The sequence below is a fragment of the Phoca vitulina genome, unplaced genomic scaffold, assembly GCF_004348235.1.
Source record: "Phoca vitulina isolate PV1807 unplaced genomic scaffold, GSC_HSeal_1.0 scaffold4, whole genome shotgun sequence".
In the NCBI taxonomy this organism is placed as follows: Eukaryota; Metazoa; Chordata; class Mammalia; order Carnivora; family Phocidae; genus Phoca; species Phoca vitulina.
The window spans coordinates 78,588,002-78,606,442 of record NW_022589707.1 but is presented as its reverse complement, the minus strand read 5'-3'; the positions used below and the strand labels follow the sequence as shown (position 1 = coordinate 78,606,442).

At 38.4% G+C, this 18,441-nt stretch overlaps 1 protein-coding gene across 2 annotated transcripts in view; it reads left to right on the top strand.

Annotated features, from left to right (window-relative positions):
• Positions 1 to 18,441, top strand: part of RELN (reelin) — a 496,941-nt gene that overhangs the window by 69,294 nt on the left and 409,206 nt on the right. For both annotated transcript variants that reach the window (XM_032402324.1, XM_032402325.1), the window contains exon 2: positions 1,805 to 1,915. In XM_032402324.1, coding sequence (XP_032258215.1) covers positions 1,805 to 1,915 — 111 coding nt within the window. The remainder of the gene's footprint in view (positions 1 to 1,804; positions 1,916 to 18,441) is intronic.

Here is an 18,441-nt window from a genome sequence, read left to right as displayed (position 1 = left end):
CACTGGATGGGGACACAGGAGCTATTTAAGCACTTCTTACCTTGGCCAAGATAACTCACTGAACCAAAGGGTGGAGGCAGCAACAGAACCAATTGTGGGAATCTGGAGTAGGCAAAACAGGGGGCTGATGATTAGGGTGTGATTCTATAAATGAGGAGATTGAGACTGTAAGAGATGAAGTGGTTTTGCTCAAGAACAGATAGTAGCAGATAAGTACCTGGTGCCCGATTCCCACCCCTTACCCAGACTAGGGCTCCATCCACCATGCTGAGGGGTCACCTCTCGGCCACCCTCAACCCTCTTCCTCTCTAGTAACAGTGACACTGAGTCCTGCAGCTTTTACTTTCCTTTTCTTCAAATACTCCTCATGCATGTGAATAATCTGGAAAATAGTGTTATTAAACAAGGGTTTGGTCATGTCACTTGGCTTCTGTGGGATTGGGAGTTGGGGAGGGGGTGGTGTGCAGGCAGAGAGAAGACAAGAGAGATGCTGGGTAATCAGCATCAGACATGTTTAGATGATATCAGATGGTCCTGAACAAGGTTCTAAACTGCTCTGTGCCACAAATTCCTCATTTGTATCCTGGGAGTAATAATAGTACCCCTTTTATAGAAATGTTTTGATAATGAGATAATACATGTTAACTACTTAGCTCAGTGCCCAGCTGAGTGGTTTACGTGCAGGCAGTCAAGATATTAGCTATTATTAAAGAATGTGAAGGTGATTTACTCCAATATCCAATGCTGTTGTGGGGGTAGCATGATGTCAGGCTGTTCTATTGATCTACGAGTCTTGTTTTATGCTTTGTAATGTGGACGCTTCAGACCCTTTAGCTCTATTCACTGGATTTCCTGGAGTTTAATTTAAACATTCTCATTAAAGTTAATGTGACTCTGGCCATTCTCCTAACTGCCACCGAGCATGATGACAGTCTTGTACTGTGCACTATCAAAATAATATTACCTTTTCCTGGCTGCTTCCTACAAATGGCATCATCTTAATCTTATAAAACCAATGCAGGAGAAAATATTATGTCAAGATGGAAATTCTAATCATTATTTTAGGGTGGTGAGAAAGACAAAATTGTAAGAAGCCAAACCTGAGTGGCATACAGATACATTGTATTTGACCCTTTTTTCCCAGGAACATCCTGATTTTCTGGTTATGAAATCATTTGGACTCCTCTTGCAGACTTTGTTCTGGAACTTAAGGCATGCAGTGGTCTTCCTTCTTTGTTCTCAGAAGGAAAAAGACTAACTGTCTTCATGCAAATTAGTCTGCTTTTGTTGAAAAACTTCAGGGGATTCATCTATGAAATGTAGACACACAATAAGAAATACAGTGCATCTTATTGTTCTTCTTCCAGCCGATGTAAGATTGTTTCCCACAGTATGGAATACTTAAAAAAAAAAAAAAGTGTTTAATCGCAATGCCAAAACTCCAGCAATGCCTTTGACTGCCTTCAGGGGTGGTGATGGAGGTGGGGAAGCTAGCTATTCAATACTACATTATTTTCAGATGATTTTGCATATAGCTGGGGAACGTGTAAATGAATGCAGGAAGATAGATCTAATGTACTAAATTTAGGACCGGCAATTACAGATACTGGAGTTCTGAGCTTCTTTCTGCTCCTAATATAAAGAATTCCTAATATAAAGAAAATACTAACTACCAATAGTATAAAAATAGTTTTTTAATAATGAGTAAAATTGTTTTGACAATGTTTAACTCTTCAGAAATGTATCTCAGTATTCTGATTGTATTAATTGAGGTTTCTTTTCTTTTTCCCTTCCTGCATTTCAGTGACAATTTCAACAAGCACCTTCTTTGACGGCTTGCTGGTGACAGGACTATACACATCTACAAGTGTTCAGGCTTCACAGAGCATTGGAGGTTCTAATGCTTTTGGATTTGGTAAGCTATCCTGACATTAGAAATCAGTGATTGTCAATGTTTAAACAATTACAGGTCTTATTTTTTGAAACATCTGTTTTAAAAGGATCAGACATTGATGACTTCAGAGAAACTAATCTGAAGTGATTTTTGTGTTGTTTGCTTGAAGTTAGGTGAATTGAAATAAGTCATGTGAATGTACGACCAACCGTAAGCTTGGTGTGACAATCTTTCTATCCCTCTCCGCCTATTGACACTATTATACTTGGTCTTGGGGAATCAGGTAGGTTTCTATGTTCTGTCATTAGGTTGCTGGAATTGGAATTTACTCTGATGCCCATGCAATTATTCCATAACCTGTTTTTTTAAAGTTTTATTATTATTATTTTTAAATAGACTCTACCCCCAATGTGGGGCTGGAACTCATGACCCTGAGATCAAGAGTTGCATGCTCTACTGACTGAGCCAGCCAGGTGCCCCTCAACAAGCTGTTTTTATAAACAGTTCTTACGATCCTGAATTAGGTGAAAAGTGTCACGTTAAGTTTGGCAAGTAAGCATTGCACAAAGTGGAAGGTAGTAATGATTGTTGAAATGATTGAATTCTATGAGTATTCATGAAAGAATGTGTTTTAATATTTAATGCCCTTACATGGAGTCCTTGTCCTTGAATCAGAGACTTGGCAGGTTACTTAAATGGGGAAGCAGAAGGCTACATGATTGTTACTGAGCCCAGAGGATTCTCAATTTTGAAATCCCTGGTTTACCCATTATGCGGTAAACATGCCAAGCTGGAATTAAATAGTCCCTTTTCAGCATCAAAAATGCAAATTTAATATCTCCGTTTATGTAAGACATGAAATCACTGATCTTACTTTGAAATTGGAAAACTGCACAAGACTCCCTACATTGATATGAAAAAGATAGAATTGCCTTATCAGAGTCAGCCATGTGTTCAGCGTTTTATCTTTTCTGGGGTATTTATTAAATAGATAATTTTTACCTACTTTTGATATATAAGGGGGCACCTCCTCTGCGCCAAGTCCTAGCAGTAGCTGTGTCCAGGTGACTCACTGATCGATGTCAGAGCAGTGCTGTTGATGCCCCATTGTCACCCTGCTGGCCCAATATGAGACTCACAGCCTCGGGGCTTCACGGAACCTGGAAGTCATTTAATCATCATGTTAGGGGCCCCTGGGCAGCTCAGTCGTTATGCGTCTGCCTTCGGCTCTGGTCATGATCCCAGGGTCCTGGGATCCAGCCCCGCATCGGGCTCCCTGCTCCGCGAGAAGCCTGCTTCTCCCTCTCCCACTCCCCCTGCTTGTGTTCCCTCTCTCGCTGTGTCTCTCTCTGTCAAATAAATAAATAAAATCTTTAAAAAAAAAAAAATCATCATGTTAAATTATCTGACATTGAGAATTTGCCCTATTTTTAAAAGATCTCTGATAAGCTTTTACAATGTGTTGGTAACTACTTCTAAGTTCTAATCCTCAAGAAAAAAAAATTCTTCGGTCTAAAAATTCCACTTATTTAGCCCCATCCTTTTTTTGCTGTGCAGCGGTGAAAGGTCAGCTTACCGGTCCTATCGACGGACATAATATATATGATGTGCTACCTGTTACGTTACAACAGGACTCACAAGCAGGGTTGCCACATTCAGCAAATAAAAATGTGCAGGCCGTCTGGTTAAATTTGACTTTTAGATAAACAATCTTTTTAGTGAAAGAATACAGTATTTGGGATAAGGTGTTCTGGGTTCTCCCTTAGCAGAATTAAACCAAAACCTCAGGGAGTGGGGTGTGGGCATTGGTTGTTTTTAATGTCATTTCGATTGCTGGATGGGGATGTTGCAATGTTTGTGCAGGGCTGAGAAGTGCTGTACTGGGTCGGTCCAGGTCTGGTAGCAGCAGCCCCTGGAACCTGTCACTCCAGGGTTCCAGCCTGTCTCTAGACTCAGTGAATCAGATATGCTGGGGGTGAGACCCAGTGACCACTTTCTAAGAATCCGTCCAGGTGATTTGGGTACACACCAAATTTTGAGAACCACTCATCTACATTCATTAAACGGGAGAGATAGACATTATTTAACCAACCATATACATACATAATAGCAAATCTTGCTAGAGGCAAGCTTGCAGAAGTCCTGAGTGCTGGGAAACATTATGCCGGAGAAATGAGCTCTGGTCCGGAGTGAAATGGCATGGAGGTAGGAGAGGCTTTCCTGAGGAAGTGGCGTTGAGCTGAGATGTAAGCTTGATTTCCTCATCTGTGAAAGGGGTTGGTAAGGCACCTGCTTTATAAGATTTGTGAGAATTAAAGGGGGTTATTTACATGAAGCCCTTTAACACATAGGAAGCACTCAGTAAAACTAGGGATCCCATAATTTTCCTGATAACTGAAGCAGCTGCTTTCCCCAGCCCAGGAGTTGTATATACCTCCTTTGAGAGGCAAAAAAAACAGTTCTTAGGAGGAATTAATCTGGGGTTTGTAGATCCAGATGATTCGAGAGGACTTGGCTGAATGAAATAGCTGTCACTGGCCACGATGGAGCCTTTCCCTGAGAAAAATCATTAAATCTCATTCATAAGTATGTTGTAAACGCATTTTGAAAGGACACATAAAATGCAGGTGTCATATTGCCTCTGATTTTTGCTAGTAAGGCAAACAAAAAACTAGGAATGCAATTGTTAGAAGTTATTTTTTTAATTTTATTTCAGAGAGAGAGAGAGCAGGGGGAGGGGCAGAGGGAGAGGAAGAGAGAGAGAATCTCAAGCAGACTCCACACTGAGTGTGGAGCCCCAACTTGGGGGCTTGACCGACTGAGCCACCCAGGTGGCCCAATTCTTAGGAGTTATTTGAGACACCTGGGCTTCTAGACATTTTCTCTGGTGACTTTGAAAGCTGTAGAAAGGCAGTTTCACTTGAATTAGAATGTTTTTTGATTAGCTTAAATTGCAGTTGGTCTCCCCATCTCTATGAACCCTGTATCATGAGGTTGATGGTCTGAAGAGGCTTCAAAACATGAAGTCCGCTCATGGTCTTTTGACTTCCGTAACCACAGCTCAGGCCTCCCACCAGTCAATCGGCATTTTTATAGGACATAATTTTTACATGGATGGATGGATAAGTGAGATCTTTTGTAAGTTCCAGTAATAGCCACATAAGTTTACATGGATTTATATGATAGTGGTAAATTCCTTTAAAAAATTTAATTATACACCTCAATATTATTAAACAGAGTTAATGTTTGGAAGTGATGTTTTTGAATAGAGAGCAGGAGATAGTTTAGATAAATGGTCACCTTAGAAAACAAAACCACATTAATTTTTTGATATTTGACTTAAGTTTAATATATTCTTTACAATTTAAGAAAATGAAGATGTGAGTAGGGTGCAGATAAGAAAAGAGAGGAAACTCTTACAGAAGGTAAATTGTAAAAAGAATTGCTGCTTTTTGGTAGTTTAGTATTACAGTAGGATCAGGCTGAAAAAATGTGGCATTCTTTGATCTAGAACAAAAGAGTTATTGAATACATTATCTATCATTAGGCTCTGACTTAATTGATGGAATGTTAAGCAAACTTGGTTTGTTTGGCATTTTCCCAACATAGCATAGGATTAGGGTGGGATATATTTAACTAGCTGTGTTAAATAAGACAAAGTAAAACATCAAGTTGAGTCGAAAAAGGACTTCTGAAAGTTTTTTCCTTTTATAGTTAATTTTAATTGTACTAATTACATGAAAGTTATAGCCGCTCTCCTTTAAATATAAAATGTGGTGTGACCAGCCAAAATAAGACTGTAATTATTAAGATACTGTTGTATAAGTGTAATTCCACTAACATAACTACAGCCTTTTATGCAAAACCAGAATTCTTTAAAATGCATGCCTCACTGACCAAAAATAGACAAATGCCTAATAGCCAGAAATACATTAAAACAATAGCAATGCAAAAGCTGACTATATGCCAACAATGCGTGATTTGAAATACCTCATTTTGCTTGTCAATATAAGAAAACATGCAGCCCTAGGGAAGAGTGATGTTTAATTATGGATATCTCTTTGTGCAACCCAGAAGAAAAAAAAATGCTTCCTCTTGTCTTTGGCATTGAATTCCAGCTCAATCATGTAAATCTTCAAGGCTCTTTGTGGTCGCTCAATGAAAGGCTATTTGAATATTCTTTCATACAAAATTATTCCTTTTCCAGAGGCTGAGATGCATTTTACTCAATATTTAGTATTCTGGCTCTAAAAGCATTTTGCTCAGTTTTTGGTATTCTGGCTTTAAAACCGGAGAACTGGGTTTGCAGGTCTGACGAGTAGCAGCCACACTTCCAGTTGTTAGACCTTGCGTAAATTAAACGTCTGTGCTTTGCCATTGCTAGATCGTTGTGCTCAGCTAATACATGAGCCATTTTAACAGTTTTTCATGTAAACTTTTGTAATCTTCTATGTGTTTCCTTTCCTTCTCCTATAATAATGAGGCATTCTGGATCCAATCATTTGTTAAATTACAAAATTCCTAAGATGGCAAGATTTGATGAAATCCAAGTTTGGGGAGAAAATACGGTGAACAGATCCAAGATTTTTTCTTTTTAATTTTGCTCTTAAACATTCAGTCAGTCATGTCATGTTTTTAATGAACATTAAGCAACTAACATAAGAATTTAATATTTTCAATATTACTTTTAAAACATGGTAGTAGAATTTTTTAACTTAATAATCTGACTTTTTCTCCACTGTAATCTGACACTCTTAACTTTAGATGAATAGGGATATATTTATAAAACACATTATTTAAGTGTTTTAAGATTTAAAATTTTAGTAAATCTTATGTTCGTCACTAGTTAATAAAAATGCGTACTTTACCAGTAGATTTTGATTGTATGTTAATGTTTCATTGCCATGTTGCAAATTTTTGTCACTACTTTGTTTTATTGTCATTAAAAATAAAAATACAGGCTTTGTTTAAGCTAAATTTTGTTTATCATTCACATTGAAACTAAGTAGAACCTTTTACAACTTTTACAGTGTTACTAGTTGTCACTAGGAATGTAGGTTCCTGGGCATTAAATACAGTTCAATCTTAGGTGTCCTATCCTTGTGCCTTTGAGACACACACATATGTTATACATACATATATTTAGGCTTTAAAAAAATATAAAGAGGGGACAGCCACTAGGAACTTCATTAAATAGGGTTCTCTATAGTAATGCTGTTTATTCACTAGCCTAAATTAGGCTAAATTACTCAGAATGATCTTGTTAAATTTATTTTGTCTGTCTTTACAAAGAAATGCTTTGTAACACGCTTGAGGAATTTTAAACATATTCAGGGATTTTGAAGGCATGACCTTTTATTGGATATGGTAAATGATCTATAATTAACAAGAAGACTTTAGGTTAATTAAACAAATTGCTGTAGTCAATGGTACCAGGAGCATAGCTGACAAGAGTTGAAATTGCCGTTAATTTTTCCTATTTACTGGGTATTAACCTAAGTTTGGTCTTAACTCATTAATTTGGTCTCAATTCCATTAGCATATGCCAGCATTACCTTCATTAAGAAATAGTATAATGTAGTTTGTATTTGACATATGACTAAGGAATTCAGGGATTATTTCCCAATTTCTAAATAACTAAAAAGAATCATTTACTAGAATAGTGGACGTGATGAATATAAAGTTGTTGAATTAGTCCTTCAACAAATTGCTGAAGCAAATGTTGAGCGGCCTGAGATTTGGGCCAAGTGGAGGAGTTAGGGGAGAGAGACAGCTCAGTGCAGGGGTTCGTCACATGACTTCCAGAGCTAGGCAGCTCAGGTTCCACACTCCCCTGACACTGCTTCTTCCTAACTTGGGCCACATTCTTTCTTTCCCTAAGCCTCCATGTCTGCATTTGTAAAATGAGAGGCACCTCGTTCACAAAATTGTTGAGTGGATTAAATGAGTTATCTCTTTAAGTGCCTAGTATATGTGCTTAAAATAGGTATTATTTATTTAGTTTTAAAGATTGTATTTATTTTAGAGAAAGAGAGAGCAAGAGCAGGGGGAGGGGCAAAGGGAGAGGGAGAGACAGAATCTCAGTAAGACTCCCCACTGAGTGTGAGCCTGATGTAGGACTCAGCCTCACGACCCTGAGATCATGACCTGAGCTGAAACCAAGAGTTGGACATTTAACCAACTGAGTCACCCAGATGCCCCTAAAATAGGTATTATTTAAAAACTCAGAAAGAAGTGAGAATTCTATCTCTGAAATAGCAAATAGAATGAGAAGATAGTTTCAGTGGCAGAACGTTTGAAAGAGGAAGTTTGACTTTAATTTGGATGGCAAGCAACACATGCAGTTTCTTACCCATAGAATTTAAAGCTGAAATGGACCCTTGGTAGAGCCCGGCTTAGCCCCTGCCACAATGTATAGGTAAGGAAGCAAGGCTTAGGAAGGGTGAGTAGTGGCTATTACATGAGATGGTGTAAGGGTGATGAGTAAAACCAGTGTTCTGACATCATATCCAGTTCTCAGATACTTTTTTTTGAAATATAATTCACATACCATAAAATTTACTATTTAAAGTATACATTTCAGTGGTTTCCAATATATTCACAAGGTTGTACAACCAACACCATCTAATTTCAGAATATTTCATCACCTCCAGAAGAAACTCCATCCCCGTCTAGCAGTCACGCCCCAATCCTGGCGCCCACCTCCATGGAACTCTCTATTCCCTCCTCCATACTTCAATCTCTGCCCTGACCTCCATGAGCCATCTCTAACAATCTACTGACAACAACAGATCTACTTTCTGTCTCTATGCATTTGCCCATTTTAGACATTTCATGTAAATAGAATCATACAATACATGGCCTTCTGTGTCTGGCTTCTTTTACTTAGCATCATGTTTTCAAGGTTCATCCCTGTTGTAGCAGATACCAGTATTTCATTCTTTTTTACAGCTAAATAATATTCCATTGTTTTGCTATACCACATTTTGTTTGGTAGGTGGAAGGTTGACAGTTCCCAGATTCTTAAAAGGAGTTAGAGTTGTGCAAATTGGGAAAGAAAAAGTTTAAGGAGGATGCAAAGCAATTGGGAAAACCAATGCCCTTCAGTACTTACCAGCCACTCTAAAACCTCTGAAGATCAAATTGTGGAGTCTGTTCTGTGGCTTAGACCCGAAAATGATTTAATCTAAAAATCAAGATGAATTACTCCACTGCCCTCCTTCCTGCCATTCAAGGAGGATGGCATGATTTTACCCTAACTCTTTGGCCCCATGTAAACCACGAGCAAGACACCCAAACCAAGCTGAGTCAATCAGATTTACCAGTACAGGAATTTGGAATCAAGACTCACCAGTCCCAGTCCAACTCTTCATGTGCTAATCAAGGCACGTGTAAACATTTGGTAGCTCTGGGCAGCCATCATCCACAAGGGCTCAGAGGAATGCTGTGCAGGGAGAGGAGAAGGGGAGACAGACAGAATGTTGCCTGAGGTGCCAAAGCTTTCCAGGCTCTTATTTGGGCTCTCTTCCCATCAGGCTGGGATATTCTTGGGTTCTAAGAAACAATAATAAAAATAGCTAACATTTATCAAGCACTTGCTATGTGGCCGGTGTGTTGCAGGTATTAACTCTTTTGATCCTAACAAAATCCTACCAATTATCCTCATTTTGTAGGTAAAGAATCCGAGGCACAGAGAGGGTAAGTAGCTTGCTGAAGGTCACACATAGGGAGTTGCAAAGTCATAATTAGAACTCGGCTCTATAGTCTCTCCTTAAGCTCCCCTTACAGCCCAAGCCCACTTGAGTTGGTTTCTATTACAACCAGAAGAACCTTGACTAAAAGAAGGCCCTCTCGGGGCGCCTGGGTGGCTCAGTTGGTTAAGCAACTGCCTTCGGCTCAGGTCATGATCCTGGAGTCCCGGGATCGAGTCCCACATCGGGTTCCCTGCTCAGCAGGGAGTCTGCTTCTCTCTCTGACCCTCCCCCCTCTCATGCTCTCTCTCTCTATCTCATTCTCTCTCTCAAATAAATAAATAAAATCTTTAAAAAAAAAAAAAAAAAAAAAAAAAGAAGGCCCTCTCTGCTGTAGCCCAGCCTGTAGGGCTCCCAACTCTTCCTTCCATACCTTTATAGGCACATACATTCCCACCACACATACACATACACCTGTGCACCAGTCATAACCAACACACAGTTCCAAAATCCCAGCTGCATTAAACTCCATGCCTTTGTCTATAGTGCTTGGATTTTCTTCTGGTTCTCTCTGCGGGGCAGACATCCCTCCATCTCTCAGGGCCTTTGCCTGACTCACCTCCTCTATTGAGCCTTTGTGACCCTACTCCCTGCTCCTCCCTGGCGCCCACCTCCATGGAACTCTCTATTCCCTCCTCCGTACTTCAATCTCTGCCCTGACCTCCACGAGCCATCTCTAACAATCTATTGAATTTATGTGTTTAAAACCTTTATACTTCTTTGAGGACAAGAAATGATCTAGTCCTCTTCACTCTTATGGCACATAATAAGTGCTCAATAAACATTTATTGAATGAATAAACCAATACAAATCTTTGAGTATTTGCGGGGTACTTCACTACTAGAGCTGACATCAGTAAATGCATGTATGTGCACAAGTGTCCTGGTATGGACAAGAGAGTGAATATTACTGTCTTTAACTTTGAGGATATTTCTGAATCTATATATGTACATATAAATTTACCTATCTATACATATATTTAAAACTATGCAAAAATATATAAATTTTATCATCAGAGATTCTGGGGAAATTTATTACCCTGCCTACCACTTTGTTCCTTTTTTTCCTGGAGGTGGCAGGCACCCATGCCTTTAGATATGAGAGAGACTAATGAAGTGACTTCTTTAGAATCAAGAGATAGGAAGAAGTTCAGGAGATTGTCCACTCCAGCCTCCCATCTTAGGGCAGGTCAATGTCCTAATGATACATGACAGTGAAGTTCTTATTTTATCTCTTAGATCTTTCAAAAATTGATGACTCTATAATTTCTTGGGAACACATTCTAGGATTACATCGAGTGAGATGATTAAGGAAGGTTTCCTGGTATATATGTGTAACCCCCTGCATCAATTTCAGTGCTTTTCTCCTATAATTTTTTAAGTAATTGAAAAAGGTAAATGTTTGTTAAAAGGTCAGTAAGTAACTTATTTTCTTTCCTTTCAGCTAAAAAACCACACTCCACATAAGATTCATCTATTTCATAACTCCTTCATACTTTACCTTGTCAGTTGTCTCTGGACACTGCACAGATTCTAGATTCTGGAATTTAGCCCTGATAAGACATGTGCCCTGAAACCCTTGTAAGTACTTTAAAAATGTCTCCCTAAGGCAAGGGAGTTCTTCTGACTCTTTCTCTTCCTTATTCCTGCTCAAATCCATGTGCTCAGAATCACAGGGAACTGGTTGTTCATAAAATATGAATGTCAGGAAAGTCACATTCTTAGAACGAATTCTAATGGAAGTTGCCACTATGCTATATAAGTTATGATTTTTTGAGATTGTTTTGTTACAATTTTGTCTGTCAGTGTGAACAGATTGTGAAGAGACTCTTTTGTCTGGCAAAAGTAACCTTATTAAAGAAGATATTTGCCCCCCAAACAGCACTGAACAAACAAGGACAGAGCAATAGGTTTTTATGTGGGGGTACTTTCTCATGTCAAAGTTTTAAAAAGTAATTCTGGAAAATAAGTTTCTGTAAATGAGGTCTTATCCCTTACTAGATAAAGACAGAGTCAGGAATATTTTACTCTCTTTCTTAAATAATACTTTTACAAACCACTTAGGAATCGTGGCTTTGCTGATAAGAGATACTGTTATTGAGAAGAGCGACACTTTTCATAGTATGCCAGACTGTCCATTTTAACAGGAGAAAGGATCAAAGTATGTGTTTAAGGGAATAAACTTTGAATTCTGACTCTGATCTGGCAGTCATTTTGCTTGTAATATGGCTTACTCTTGACGTTTTCCAGTCCTTCTTTTGGGTATCTAGATAATGATAAATGAGTTTATGTTCCATGTTCACAGTAATTGATTTATAAATACTCTTGGTTAAAGTTGGCTGCTTCTTTCTCGGCAGTTAAATCTAAGAACAACTTAAAATAATTGTATCTTGTTATTACTTTCTGGAAATAATTCTGATAATAATCTCTGAAGTATTTTTCTTAGAATTAGTGAAAGTAAATCCTTGGCATCACCTAGAAGATAGTTCTGGATGCAGCATATGAATTTGAAAACAGCTGTAGGAGTCCAGTAGAGGCCCTTCACCCAATGCTGGTTCTGTTTCCACTCTTGTCTTCCATTGTGTGGTTTGCATTCAGCCCTCTGATGCTGAGCTTTGCACGTCGCCTAATAGACGTGTAGGCTGCTCTCTGAGGCAAGTACACAACTAAATTACTGTTTTGGGGACTCTGAAATGCCTGAATGGAAAGATACTTGCTAGTGTGGGAGTTGCCATTTTGGAAAACAGAATAGCAAAATTGTTAGTATTTTGGTAAAATTTCAGACTGAGCTTCCCTCCTGCTTTTCCTTCCACATGTTTTCAGACTGGAACCATGTTGTTGCTATTATCTAGTTAATTATGTTATTTCTGGTTCTTCTTCAGAACAGTGCCTCTCCACATGAACTCTAGTAAACAGCAAGTTAAAAGTGAAATAAATGGAGCTATCAGAGATCATGCTCTGGGAAGATGTTTTGTTTATCCTTCATGGTTTTCTTTTTTGAAATAATTAGTTATTTGCATTATGAGAGATTCTTTTGTAACCAAATTTTTAGTCTGTGTGATCCAATACCATTTCCAACGCTAATAACAAAAATGGAGAGAAATCTGTTGCTAATAAACGAAGAACTCCGTTGGGGTTTGGCTCTCTGTTTCTAGAGAATGGGACAAATGAGCTGCTCTGGAATCATTATGAGGTTGACAAAGTTTATCTTTCCAGCCCCTAGCCTTTCCCCTCCCTTTTCTCTCTTTCTTTCTTCTTGTCCCCTTTTTAACAAGGAGATGATATCAGACCCATCTCAGAATGAATTTTAAAATATTGCGCTAATAGCACCTTTTCCCCACACTGCATCTTGCAATCATTAGTGTCTTATGATGCGTTAATAGCAAAATACATGGCAGAAGTGTATTGCAGTATAAAGAAGCTTGGAGTATGCTGGTTAAACAAAATTAAATAGTACTTCTTAGGATCTTTAATATACTTTTCTTTTGAGATCTAGTTCACATAATATAAAACCTACTGTTTTCAAGTGGACAGCTCAGTGATTCTTAGTATGTTTAGTGTTCTGCAACCATCACCACTAATTAATCTGAAAACATTTCCATCCCTGCAGAAAGAACGCTGTGTCTGTTAAGTGTGGTCAGTCCTACATCCCTCTCCACCCATCCCCTGGCAACCACTAATCTACTTTCTGCCTCTATGTATTTACCTATTCTGGACATTTTATACAAATGAAATCATATAGTAAGTGGCCTTTATGACTGGCTTCTTTTACTTGACATGTTTTCAAGGCTCATCCATACTGAAGCATATTGAAGAATGCAGTACTTCATTCTTTTTTTTTTTTTAAGATTTTATTTATTTATTTGACAGAGAGAGCATAAGCAGGGGGACTGACAGGCAGAGGGAGAAGCAGGCTCCCTGCTGAGCAAAGGGAGCCCGATGCGGGGCTCGATCCCAGGGCCCTGGGATCATGACCTGAGCCGAAGGCAGACGTTTAACCGACTGAGCCACCCAGGCGTCCCTGCAGTACTTCATTCTTATTTATGGCTGAATAATTGCCCATTGTTTGGATAGTCCATGTTTTATTTTTCCATTTCTCTGTTGATGAATATTTAGATTGTTTCCATATTGGCTATTATGAATAATACTCCTATGAACATTAGTGTACAGATTTCTTATATGAATGTATATTTTAAATTCTCTTGGGTTTATATCTAGGAGTGGAATTACTGGATCGTGTAGGAATTTTGTTTAATTTTTTGAGGCGCTGCCAAGTTGTTTTCTGTAGCAGCTGCGCCATTTTATGGTCCCAACAGCAACATGGGATCTCCCAGTTTATCTACATCCTTAACAACACTTGCTATGTTCTTCCATTTTTTAAGATCAATAGTGAAGTGATATGAAGAAGAGTCCATCCCGACTACATTGATTGTTTGAATCCCTGGACTGTAAGGATGGTTTAATCTTAGAATATCTAAACGTTTCTTCTCTGTTTTCTAATCTTCTGGCAGTGAAGAACTCTTTGTGTAATAAAAATGCTAATTTAAAAAAATTAAAATGATGAACAAACATTTTGCCCTAGTTGTGAAGGGGCTGTTAGCCTTTTTACAACCAAAAGAAAATAACCAATACCCTAATACCCTAATAGAAAACTAGTAAAAACTCAAACCATTTACAAAAGAAGAAAGACAAATGTCCAATAAATATGAGGAAAATATTCAACTCACTGCTAATAAAAATGCATAATTAAAACAATTATGAGGATTTTTAAAAAAGATTTATTTATTTGAGAGAGAGAGACTGAGCATGAGTGGGAGGGGCAGAGGGACAGAGAGAGAGAATCTCACGGGGCTCCATCTCTGGATCCTGAGATCATGACCTGAGCCGAAACCAAGAGTCAGACACTCAACCTACTGAGCCACCCAGAGACCCCAACAATTATGAGATTATAAATTTTTTTCAATTAAAGAATCATTTTTTAAAACTGACAATGATGCCTAAAATCATCTGTACTTAATTCTGGTATCAGTGCTGGAAAATTGGTATTTATTGATGTGAGTATGTATTAGTTTAGTTATCTAGAAAACAATTTGGCAATATGTAAACAAAGCAGTAAAATTTTCACATATTTTGACACTGTTCTTTTACTTTTGGGAATCTATTAGAAATTTAAACAAACCCAGAAATGCAGACAAACATTGATGCATGTGACTGTTTACCAGGGCACTGTTTATGTTAGGAAAAACTTGAACATAATCTAAATGTCAATAAAAGGTAATGATGAAATAAGCTAGAGTATTGATAGGAATAATACGCTGATATTGCATTATTTACAACAGTCAGGATATAGAAGCAACCCAAGTATCCATGAATAGATAAAAAAGATGCAACACACAAACACACACAGGACTATTATGCAGCCATAAGAAAGGATGAGATTTTGCCATTTGTGACAACATGGATGGACCTAGAGGGTGTTATGCTAAGTGAAATAAGTTGGACTGAGAAAGACAAATACCATATGTTTTCACTCAGATGTGGAATCTAAAAAACAAAAAAGATAATTAAACAAAGAGCAGAATCAGACCTGTAAGTACAGAGACCAAACTTGCCAGAAGGAACGGGGATGGAGAGAAGGGCAAAATGGCTGAAGGGGAATAGGAGATACAGGCTTCCATTTAGGGAATGAATAAATCACAGGGATAGAAGGCACAGCATAGGAAATATAGTCGACAATATTGTAATGGTGTGTATGGTGACAGATGGTAGCTACACTGTGGTGAATCATAGTATAACCCATAGAGAAGATGAATCACTATGTTGTACCCTGAAACTAATGTAGTATTGTGTGTCAACTATGCTCAAATAAAGAAGTTTTTAAAAAATAAAATGCTGCCATTAAAGTGATATTTTTGAGTGATAATGGCATGAGAAACTAGTTATGGTACAATTGAAATAACTATGTGCATACACACACACATACATACACTCACACATAGTTTGGATATTTACTTTGCTTCTCCAAATACACACCCACACTAACCTACTGAGGAAACTATAGAAACATTATTTGACATGATCAGTACTGGTACTGAGTCAGTTGAAAGAAATTGGTTAGACATGTTTATTGTTTTGTGTGCTATGAATGATTAAACAATATAGTGTTTGGTTTTTTTTTAAGATTTTATTTATTTAAATATTTATATAATTTTAAAAAGATTTTATTTGTTTATTTGACAGAGACGCAGTGAGAGAGGGAACACAAGCAGGGGGAGTGGGAGAGGGAGAAGTAGGCTACCCGCTCAGCAGGGAGCCCGATGTGGGGATCGATCCCAGGACCCTGGGATCATGACCTGAGCCGGAGGCAGACGCTTAATGACTGAGCCACCCAGGCACCCTAAGATTTTATTTATTTATTTGACAGAGAGAGACATAGTGAGAGAGGGAATACAAGCAGGGGGAGTGGGAGAGGGAGAAGCAGGCTACCTGCTGAGAAGGGAGCCCGATGTGGGGCTCGATGCAGGGCTCGATGCAGGGCTCGATGCGGGGCTCGATCCCAGGACCCTGGGATCATGACCTGAGCCAAAGGCAGATGCTTAATGACTGAGCCACCCAGGCGCCCCTAAACAATATAGTGTTTTAAAAGGCAGTCCATCCTATGGGTAGGGTCCAGGCTAGGGAGAGGGTACTAGGAGTACTTGTGTAGGTTTTGATATTAAATAGGATGGTCAGGCAATAAATTTACAAGTTTTCAGATATCAGTGAAGGACTGTTCTTTAAATATGGGTCCACTGATTGGAATCCCACTACTTTTTTCCCCCACATAAACCGTATTTCCAGTTTTAGTTTCTTTAAAATGGAGCAAGAATATAAATAGACTTGTGAAGAATTCTGAGTGCAGCATTCTAGATATTCTATGGGTTTTTTTTTTTTTTTTTTGCACTCTTTTACAGGTACCTTTTCAACCATAGTTTGAAAACAACACCTCTTAGGTTCTTTTTTTAAAATTGTATTTATTTTAATTGTATGTATTTATTTGAGAGTGAGAGAGAAAGCATGGGCGGGGGGAGGGGCAGAAGGAGAGGGAGAAGCAGGCTCCCCGCTGAGCAGGGAGCCCGATGTGGGGCTTGATCCCAGGACCCTGGGATCATGACCTGAACCAAATGCAGATGCTTAACTGACTGAGCCACCCTCTTTAGGTTCTTTTTATCAAGTCTGTCCAAAGCATTCAAGTTAGTGTGTATATAAACAATAAATCTCTTAGAAGTGCTCAGTTTTTATCAGTTTATATAGCAATTCATGAAATTATATTAGGTTAATAAGAGGTTCAAATGAAATAAACAGATTTCGGGGCACACCCTAGATAAATGCACATATAAGAACATACCAGGGGCGCCTGGGTGGCTCAATCGGTTAAGCGTCTGCCTTCGGCTCAGGTCATGATCCCAGCATCCTGGGATCGAGCCCCGCATCGGGCTCCCAGCTCAACGGTGAGCCTGCTTCTCCCTCTCTCTCTGCCTGCCTGTCTGCCTGTGATCGCTCTCTCTCTGTCAAATAAATAAATAAAATCTTTAAAAAAAAAAAAAGAACATACCAGATAAGCACACATGTGGAAGCATAAAATCAAACACAAAAGCAGGGTACCTGCTCCCCCATGTGCAAGGCTGATGGGACCAAATAAGTTGGCAAAAGAAATGCTATCACAGTGATATTTACATGATTTTATATTATGTATAGGTACTCATCTAATGAACTGATGTTATTTTTAAATATGGTGTAGTAGGGATGTGAATGAACTATCTCAATCTATTTTTTTTAATATTTTATTATGAAGAATTTCAAACAGCCATCAAAGTTGAGAGAATTTTACAGTGAGCCCCCACTAGCTAGGTAGAGTTTGTATGCAATGAAATGCACAATTCTTAGGGATATATAAGGTTAGATCTGATAAATGTATAAACCTGTGTAACTCAAGCCATTATGAAAATATAGAACATTACCTTTGCCCCAGAAAGTTCCCTCATGCCTCTCCTCCATCAGCTCTCACTTCCACTTTCCAGAAGCAGCCAATTTTTATTTTATTCCACCATAGATTAGTTTTGCCTGTTCTGGAACTTTGTATAAATGCAGTCATGGAATAAGTACCCTTTTGTATAAGCTTCTTTCACTCAGCATAATATTTTTCAGATTTTTGCATGTTGTGTGTATCAGTACTTTGTTCCTTTTTATTGCTGGATAGTATTCCTTTGGACACCTGGCTTGTTTCTTGGTTTTGGTTATTATGCATATAGCTGCTATATGTACATAGTCATCTAAGTCTTTTTGTGAATATATGTTTTTGTTTTGTTTGTTTTGCCGGGTTTGAACTCATGACCCTGAGATCAAGACCTGAGCTGAGATCAAGAGTCAGATGCTTAACAGACTGAGCCACCCAGGCGCTCTTGTTTTCATTTTTACTGGGTAAATACTTAGCAGTGAAATTGCTGGGTCTTGTTTTATAAGAAGCTGCTAGACCTTTTCCCAAAATGATTGTACTTTTTATACTCTGAGTATAAAAGTTGCAGAACATTATAAGATTATAAGAGTTGTAGTTGTTCTGCATCTTCATCTACACTTGGTGTTGTCAGTGTTTTTAATTTTAGCCATTTTGGTGGGAATACGGTGGTATCTCACTGTGGTTTTAATTTGCATTCCCCAGCTGACTAATGATGTTGCGCACTTTTTTTTGAAGATTTATTTATTTATTTGAAAGAGAGAGAGAGCGCCCATACAAGTGGGGGGAGGGGCAGAGGGAGAG